The sequence below is a fragment of the Pistacia vera genome, unplaced genomic scaffold, assembly GCF_008641045.1.
Source record: "Pistacia vera cultivar Batoury unplaced genomic scaffold, PisVer_v2 Contig99, whole genome shotgun sequence".
In the NCBI taxonomy this organism is placed as follows: domain Eukaryota; kingdom Viridiplantae; phylum Streptophyta; class Magnoliopsida; order Sapindales; family Anacardiaceae; genus Pistacia; species Pistacia vera.
Window position 1 is genome coordinate 104,641 of NW_022196878.1, and position 9,677 is coordinate 114,317.

General features: G+C 35.6%; 1 protein-coding gene across 1 annotated transcript; it reads left to right on the top strand.

The window, feature by feature from the left end:
* Positions 1 to 4,590: 4,590 nt before the first annotated feature.
* On the top strand, positions 4,591 to 5,013 carry LOC116121485 (secreted RxLR effector protein 161-like). Its single transcript, XM_031407439.1, has one exon. The coding sequence runs from the start codon at positions 4,591 to 4,593 to the stop codon at positions 5,011 to 5,013; it is 423 nt and encodes a 140-aa protein (XP_031263299.1).
* The last annotated feature ends 4,664 nt before the right edge of the window (positions 5,014 to 9,677 follow it).

The following is a 9,677-nucleotide window of genomic DNA, read 5'->3' on the forward strand; positions in this document are numbered from 1 at the left end:
GGAAACATTAATAGAAGGAGATGAATTTAATTATTAAGAAGATGAGAGTTGAATTGAACAATGTGGAGAATGATTGTTAATACACACTACTAGGAAGGTAAACAAAGACGATGTTTTAAGACGTCTTCTATTTCATAGAAAAACGTCTTTTAATTTATAGTAAAATGATTTTTTTTTTCAAACTTTATTTTAGAGTAAATGATTTTCTTCCACCCAAATAATGATTTAATGATACTTTCCCACCCAAAACGTTTCAAAATACAATTTTACTATCCAAACGTTATATTCCATTAATGATTTCCATTAACTACATTGATATTTATTGTAAAGACAAAAATACCCTTTACTATTTGGCTTAAATTATTTTTATTATTTTTTTGTCATTGTGAATTACTAATATACACTCTTCAAACATAAAATTACTAATATGCCCTCATATAATATAAATTAGGAATAAAATTTATTCTTCCCTTCTTTTATTTAAAAAAAAAAAAAAAAAAAACCTCTAAAGGTGCGTTTGGTTGTGGGTTATATGATATTACTGAGGTAATGTTATCTTATATTACTTGATTACCCTATTTGGTTGTCAAGTGATATAAGATTCCAGTAATCTTGCAATACTAATAATAGTTATTGTTGATAATATATAAGATAATCTGAGTACCTTTATTTTCTTAGGTATTTTAAGATTACTTGGTAATCTTATTTTTATTACAATTCTATCCCTTATTAATAAAATTTTAGAACAATAATGCCCTTATTTTAAAAACAATTTACAAAAATATCAATTGACTATTTTATCCTTATATACAAAGTTTTTAGGACATAAATACCCTTGAAATTTAAAAAAATTATAAAAGGGTGGTGGCTGGATTTGGCCATCACCGCCAGTCGCCGACAACCATCGCCGGCTGCGACAGAATGGCATATGGCCGACTATGCACGGCTAAGGCTATTTCCAGCCCAAAAATAGCTAGATATTTGGCCATGAAAAGGTCGTCTTTTCACGACTAGATCTCCACTTTCGTCGCCGCCAGCGGTGGTGGCAAGCTGCCAACAGTGGCTTGCAGTAGGTGGGATGATTTTGTTAAGTTTTAAACTTTTTTTTGTTGTTGGGGTGTTTTAGCTAAATCTAAAATATAGGGGGTTAAAAAAATTATTCAAATAATAATAATAATAATTATTATTATTATATTTAAAAATGAGGGCAATTTAATAAATTATATAACATACCCACCAATTTATAACCAAACATATTAATATAACATACCTACCAAACACATTTCCCTAAACATTTCCAGTAATCTTCAAGGTAATCTATCTTTTCATTAATAAGACATTCCTAGTAATACAACATTCCTGAACCAATTCCTAGTAATACAACATTCCTGAACCAAACGCATCCTAATTGTTTTCTCTTTTCTTCCATCTCTTCTCCTCTTCTCTTTCTTCTTAATTTCTTCTCCCTTTCATTTACATTTTCTTGTCTTTTTCTCATATCAGTTCTTCTCATTTTTTTTTTTAATTTTATTAATGATTTTCTTCTCAGTTTACTTACTCAAGAATAACATTTCCAGTGAAAATAAATTTTGTCACCAAAGAAAGCGTCCCTAAATACAATTATCATCATAATTCCCTTCTAAAACAAAAGTCTTCAATTTTGTCACCACCCAACCAAATCGGCAACGGAAAGTTGGGTGGGGATAATTAACAAATAGGTGGTGTGCAGGCTGGGCTGAGAAGTGAATAGAGGTGACTAGTAGGGTTAATCAGGCCAGAACAAACACAAGAACACTCAAAATGAACAACCAAACAACACCCAAACTTCAATATAAACTTCAGAATACTCCATCAATGTCAGAAAAAAAAAAAAACCATGACAAGAAAATTAGAAAATACAGAACAACAATCACGGCGCTGCAGGCAGTAATCGGCGAGTAGGGGTGGACGGTGTGTGAGTGGGTTTTGAAGAGCAAGCGAGGGATGTGGTACTGTGACGATGAGAAGTGAAGTGGGTGGGTTGGTGCTGCTATGCGGGAGATGCGGGGAGGGAAGGTGGTAGGGAAGTGGAGCGAGGAAATTGTAGGTGGGCGAAGCAATGGAGGGAAGGTAGTGGGAGGCATAGTGAAGAGAGGAGAAGTGAGGAAAGACTGGCAGTTTTGGCTTTGGTTCGGTTTTGAGAAAGAATACTCCATCAATGTCAAAAAACAAGCCACGACAAGAAAATTAGAAAATATAAAACAACAATCACTCGAAATAAACAACAATGACGGTGCTGCAAGTGGTAATCGACGAGCCGGGGTGGACGGTGTGTGAGTGGGTTTTGAAGAGCAAGTGAGGCGTGGTGTGACGGTGAGAAGTGAAGTGGGTGGGTTGGTGCTGCTATGCGGGAGATGAGGGGAGGGAAGGTGGTGGGGAAGTGGAGCGAGGAAATTGTAGGTGGGCAGAGCAGCGGAGGGGAGGTAGTGGGAGGCATAGTGAAGAAAAGAGAAGTGAGGGAGGATTGGCCGTTTTGGCTTTGGTTCGGATCTGAGAAAGAAAATATTAATGAAAGAAAGAAGAAGGATGAAAGGAAAAAAAAAAAAAAAAAAAAAAAAAAAAAAAAAAAAAGGAAAGAGAAGAGAATGAGAGAAGAAGCATGAAAAAAAAACACGTGGCAACAATTACCTACACTTGAATTTAAAAATTTTGATTTTTTTATGCAAAATATTAATGGACCATTCTATCTTTTTTTTTTAACGAATTTTTTACCATTTTACACCTTGTTAGTCGTTACAACTAAATTTACTAACCGAAATTTGTTGTGGGTGGTAAAATTGTATTTTGAAATGTTTTGGGTGGGAAAGGATCATTAGTCCATTTTTTGGGTGGGAAAAAGTCATTTACTCTTTATTTACACCAACATTTTATAGAATTAATATATTTAATACTTTTCATGTTAAAAATTAGATTAACTATTTATATTATAAAAACATTAAAGAAGACTTTTTTTTTTTTAAATATCTGATAATCTTTAAAGATGTTTTAATAGAACAATAATGATAGGTTCACAACCTTCTCTCATAATTGGTCAACCGTCGACGTGACAATTCATCATTGGTTAGCTCATAAATGGGTAGAGTGAAGCTCTAAAAACTGCGACATATTTACTAAATAAGGTTCCAACCAAGGCGGTTCACAAAACGCTGTTTGAATTATGGAAAGATTGGAAACCTAGTTTAAGACATGTACATGTACAGGGCCAGCTGAAGTTAGAGTCTACAATCCACATGAAGCAAAGTTAGACTAGAAAAAAAAAAAAAAAAAAAAAGTCATTGGATATTTCATTGGCTATGCAGAAAAGTCTAAGGGATACAAATTTTACTATCCATCTCGTGCAAGAGAATCATGGAATCTAAGAATGCAAGTTTTCTTAGGAATGATGAGCCAACCTTAAAACTTTGGTTGTGTTTCCTAATAATCATCAGGATTTGATAACTCAGGGACAACCAATCGTTGAAAAACCACATCATCATGAGGATATTCCTATAGATCCAATTACTCAGCATTCTCTAGTTGACGATGTTGATGTAACATTAAGAAGATCTTCAAGAGTTAGTAAACCTACAATTTCTTTGGATTATATTATGTACTTGCAAGACTCTGACATAGATATTGGTGCTGAAGATGAACCTATTACGTTTTCATAGGCTATAAATGGAAATAAATCCACATTATGGTATGATACCATGAAGGATGAGTTGGATTCCTCGGCTAATAACCAAGTCTGGGATCTTATTAAATTGCTTAAAAGGGGGAAATGCCATTGATTGTAAATGGGTCTTTAAAACCAAACAAGACTCCTTAGGTAATATTAAAAGATATAAGACAAGACTTGTAGCCAAAGGATTCACTCAATAAGAAGGAATTGATTATCACGATACCTTCTCTCCTGTTTCAAAGAAGGATTCATTTCAGATAATCATGGCATTGGTGGCTCATTTTGATATGGAACTACTTTAAATGGATGTAAAAACAACATTCCTCAATGGAGATATAGAGGAAGAGGTTTACATGAAACAATCAGAAGTTTTATTTCAGAGGGGAACGAACACTTCGTTTGTAGGCTTAAGAAACCTATATATGGGCTAAAACAAGCCTCCCGTCAATGGTATTTAAAATTCCATAATGTCATTTCTTCATTTGGTTTTACGAAGAATATTGTGGATCAATTTATATATCATAAGGTCAATGAGAGCAAAATAATTTTCTTAGTCCTATATCTAGATGATATCCTAGTTGCTTCAGTTTATTTGGGCTTACTTTATGAGGTTAAGCGATTTCTCTCGAAACAATTTGATATGAAAGATATGGGAGAAGCTTCGTATGTCATAGGTATAAAGATTAAGAGAAACAGATCCCGAGGGACATTAGGATTGTCTTAAGAATCTTATATCAACAAAGTTTTAGAGAGATTTCGTATGAAGGATTGTCCATCTAGTGTTGCATCTATTGTCAAAGGTGACAAATTCAGTTTGGAACAAATCTCAAGAAATAATTTAGAGAAAACAAACGAAAAACGTTCCTTATGCTTCCGCCGTCGGGAGTTTAATGTATGCTTGGGTCTGCACAAAGCCTGAAATTGCATATGTAGTTGGAATGTTGGATAGAGATCAAGATAACCCAGGTTTGGACCATCGGAGAGCTGCAAAGAAAGTCATGCGATACGTTCAGGGGACTAAGTACTATAAGCTTACATATAGTCATTCTGATCATTTAGAAGTGATTGAATATTCAGAAACTGATTTTGTTGGTTGCCCTGGCTCAAGAAAGTCAACATCAGGATATGTCTTCTTATTAGCAGGAACGACCATTTCTTGGAGAAGTGCAAAACAATTTTTGGTTGCTACTTCTACCACTGAAGCAAAGTTTGTATCATGTTTTGAAGCGACATCACAGGCTATGTGGTTAAGGAGATTTATTTTTGGGCTTGGAGTTGTTGACTCAATTTCCAAGCCATTGAGGATATACTAGGATAATTCCACTGCAGTGTTTTTGGCCAAGAACAATAAAAGCGAAAGTCGTAGTAAAAAAATCAACATTAAGTATTTAGTTATTCGAGGACATGTCAAAGCAAACAAAGTGGTTATTGAGCACATCAGTATTGGATTGATGATTGTTGATCCGCGGACAAAAGGTTTACCACCTATTGCTTTTAAGGGATATGTTGAGCATATGGGACTCAGTTATATTATGTAGTTTTTTTTATGTAACTTAGGTACCCTTTATGTTTGTATCGTATTTTGTTGACTTGAAAGACTCCATGAAGTTCATACTTGTCTTCTCTTATTTAGTTGTATACATAAAGGTTTGGAGAATGATAATGTATGTTTGAATTTCGGTTGTTGACCTTGAATGAGCATTTGGAAGTTCATTCATAAAGTTGTGTACCACATATGGTTATCACTCAAAAGAGAAAGTTGCATTGTAATACATGGAAGGTAATACTTGCTCTAAAAGGACTTACCGTCTCAATTCATGCAATTTAAAATCTTTTGTTTGGTTATAAGGTTATTATATCTATGGGAAATTTTGAGGATGTATCAATGTAGAATTGGTACATATTAGGTGTTGAATGGGCCAAGTGGGAGAATATAAGTTATTGTGGCCCGTTATCATTATTATTATTATTAACTTCCCATATTTATTACTTGTTCCCTATATACAACTTCTTCTTTGATGGATAAGAAGAGATATAGATTGCGTAAAATTTCTACGTAAAAAACTAAAGATTGCACAGAGGGAAACAGGTCACTAGGCTACAAGAAAGTATGTGATTCTCTATCGATACATAGAATAAAGTCTTGGATAGACTAGAACTAATCTCAAGTGTCTCCTACAGTATTTGGAAATTGATTGCTATGGCTAGAGGCATGTTCTTGGGCTTACGCTTTTGATTTATTAAACTGATGATTTATTGCCTATAGTTTTTTGTCTTCAATAGCTAAATATGGTTTTCTAACTGCAGATGAAATATTATGCAGAAAATTGTTTGTAATTTGCATAATGGACTGATACTACAGAGTCAAAAAAACAGAGTTTGTGTGATTCTGTCTGCAGGTTTTTTATTCTGGATTTTCTAGAATTACTTAGATTGATATTGTCAAAATATTGTTTTATTAAAAGCAAAGAGAACTTTAAATATCCTACAAATTACGAAACATCAATATGTTAAAAAATTAACCACAGGGAAAATACCCAAAGACTTCTTCATAGAACAAGTGAAGTTCCAAATTCTGCATAATTTAGGGTCTGTTTGGTTTGTTATTTTGGATAGGATTTTGGAAATAGTATTGGGTAGTTGAGTAGGGTGATTATTACGAGGTACAATTTAAAAATTAACAAAAAAAACCCCCTTAGGTTTGCTAATTCACTAAACACCCCAATATATAATTTTTTTGTAAAATGACAAAAACACCCCCACCCACCCACAGTGCCAGATTCTAGCCACCACCACCAGAATCTGGTGTTACGACTACGGCTAGATCTAGTCGTCAATGGCTACAAAAGGCTAGATCTGGCCGTCAGAGATAGCCAAAGATATGGCTGTCGTTGACGGTCAACGACGGCCAGATCTAGCCTTTTCCTGGATCAGTGAATTAACAGCTAGTTTCGATCGTTTTTAAGCCGTTGTGACAGATTACATCAGCATGATGCATAAGCAACAATATTTAATCCATGCATATTCATACCTAACTTAGGGAGCAGCAAAATAAAATAAAACAGAGTTAATGACATTCATCTCTCTTTATCATCTTCCACAATTACTTTTAATCAGTCAATGCAAACAAGGGAACTAATCACAACCAATTCATGTACAACTCCCCTCTCAACTTTTCTTTTACTGTTTCTCTTTACTACTACAAACTGGGTAGCAAACTAGGATAACATTTTTTTTTTCTTTTTTGAAAAAGAATGAGTGCATTTTATGCTCCATCTCATTTCATGGTTTGTTTATGAGTGAGTGCGTTTTACGCTCCATCTCGACTCACCACATACCTTTCTTTTTTCTTTTCCTATTTGCTTAAACCCAAATTTAGGACTAGCTTAAGAGAAACAATTTTTTATTTTTTATTTTTTTCTTTTAAGGGTTTTTACACTCCTCAATCATGCTTCGTCACCAAGTGTACACAACTTCTCAAGACATATTGTTTCAAACTACAGGATTCAAATATGATTAACTCTATTTTTGAAATATTGCTAACATCCTAGTCAAGGAATATTTCAACAACAAAGTCAAGTTACTATTTCATGCATCACTAGACGTTCAAAGATATGACTTAAAGCATACCTTCCTAAAAACAAATCAGGGGTATCGTTTAAGGTGTACGTGGCTTTGTTATACCAGAGGTTGCCAAGTACTGCTAGGCAGTTTTTAAGGCGGTTCTGGTTTCCAGCCAATATACCCTTAAACTAGGCAGAATTTTTTTTTTTTTTTTTTTTTTTGAACACTAAACTTAAAACACAACCTAAATCAACCTAAATCCCCTCCCCCACACTAAAGCTTACATTGTCCCCAATGTAAGATGAAATGCAAAGAAAAGGCAAAAATAACCAAAATTAAAATGCAAGAAAAGAAAACAAACTCCCCTTGGGTTGCCTCCCAGCAGCGCCTTTGTTTATTGTCGTTGGCTCGACTCAAGGCTTTTCTTCTTGCGATGCACCTAAGTAACATTCTTTCTTCCAAGGAACACGTTCTTGAGGTAACTAGGGAGAGGCTTCAAATCTGGAACGGGTCCTACAAAACAGAGGGTAAGGCCTCTCGTTAGAAATTGGTAATGCAATACAAGGAACGTTACCTGACTGCTGCTGTAACTTTGGAGAATCATTCCATGCTGCAACCGTTTCCTGCAAATCAGTACTAAAAGCTAACTCCTCATTCTCTTCCTCAAATGCTTACTAATGGCAACTCCCAATCCATCTTTTCCATTGAGTTCAAAACTTCCTGTGCTAAAGAATCAACCACATCAATAGCATAAACATGATCATCATCTTCATCATCATATTTCATGGCATCATAAGTCAAACTTAACAATTTCACCATCAAATTCCATGGTAAGTATGCCACTATGAACATCAATCTTAGTCTTGGATTGTTTTAAGAATGGTCTTCCTAACAAAATAGGTGCAGTTTGATCACCATTTTCCATATCAAGTACATAGAAATCTAGGGAAAATTAGCCATTAACTTGTACCAAAACATCCTCAACTACACCCTTAGGTAGGCATTAGATCCTTAGCTAATTGAATCACAACACTAGTTTTATTCAAAGGTCCAAGTTTCAAAGAACATATATGGAATATGGCATGACATTATAGAAGCTCTAAGTCTAACATGGCTTTCCAAACATAGTGTTACCTATCGTACAAGGGATAGTAAACATACCTGGATCCTTGCACTTGTGGAAGTTTTCTCTGAATCACTGCAAAACACTCTCCCCACTCTCACCTTTTCACACCTCTTAAGTTTCTGTTTCCTCTTAAATGTGCACAATTCTTTCAAGAATTTAGCATAACGAGGTACTTGTTTATAGCATCAAAAAGTGGAATATTTACCTCGCATCTACGAAAAGTCTCTTATATCTCTGTTCTGCTCATCTTTTCTAGTTCTGCCAAAGCTTGAGGAAAGGTGGTACCGTTTATAATCAGATAGAGGTAGAAACTTATGCTTAGGAACGTCCTCGTCGTTGGGAACGTTCTTGTCTACAATGACGTCTTTCTTCTTTTCTCCCTTCGACGATGCAGGGGCTGCCTTTATTGAATCTCAACCTCTTTACCACTTCTCAAATGATCGCACTTACATTCTCTCTGGATTGACCACCGTTTGAGAGGGTAATTTCTCCGAACTTTGCACCTCCAGCCTATTGATCGCGGTTGCCATTTGACTCATCTGATTCTCCAAACTTTGAACACTGGTTCTCGTCTCCTGTTGAAATTGCAAAGTATTAGTTGCAAGAGACTTAACAATATCTTCTAAAGACATACCAGATTAGAAGTTTGGCTCGGTGTTGTCTAGGGGGGTATGGCTTGGTTACTGCTGTATTTGAGTGGTTTTGATGGTGAGGCTGACTCATTTGTTGATTCCCATAGCCAAGATTGGTGATCCCTCCATCCAGGGTTATATGTGCTCGAATAAGGATCATACTTCCTTTGCGTTGTCTAGGAAACCACCTGCTGCATTCACTTGCTCAACAGGCTCCTCTTGAAGAGTTGGGCACATGTCAGATGATGCCTACTACCGAACAAATCCGCAAGCCTTCACTGTTTGCATGTTCCTACAACCATTTGACGAACAAGAGAAGTTAGACTAGAGATTTGTTGTTCTGGGAAAGAATATTTACCTCATTATCACGCCTAGATGGAAGGTCAAGCCTATTGCCAAACTGTTGGAATTGGCCGCCATATTTGCAATCAAGTTCCTCCGGCCTCAGGGGTCTTATCCACCAAAGCTGTTCCACTTGCGCATCAATCATGCTCCTATCGTGTATGTGAGGCCCTCATAGAAGTAGGATCAGTAACTGCTCACTAATCTGATGATGGGGGCAGCTTCACACATTTTCTTAAAACTTCCCAGTATTCATGTAGGGACTCTCCGTTGTGCTGCCTTACACCACAAATTTCTTTCCAAATGTTGGCTG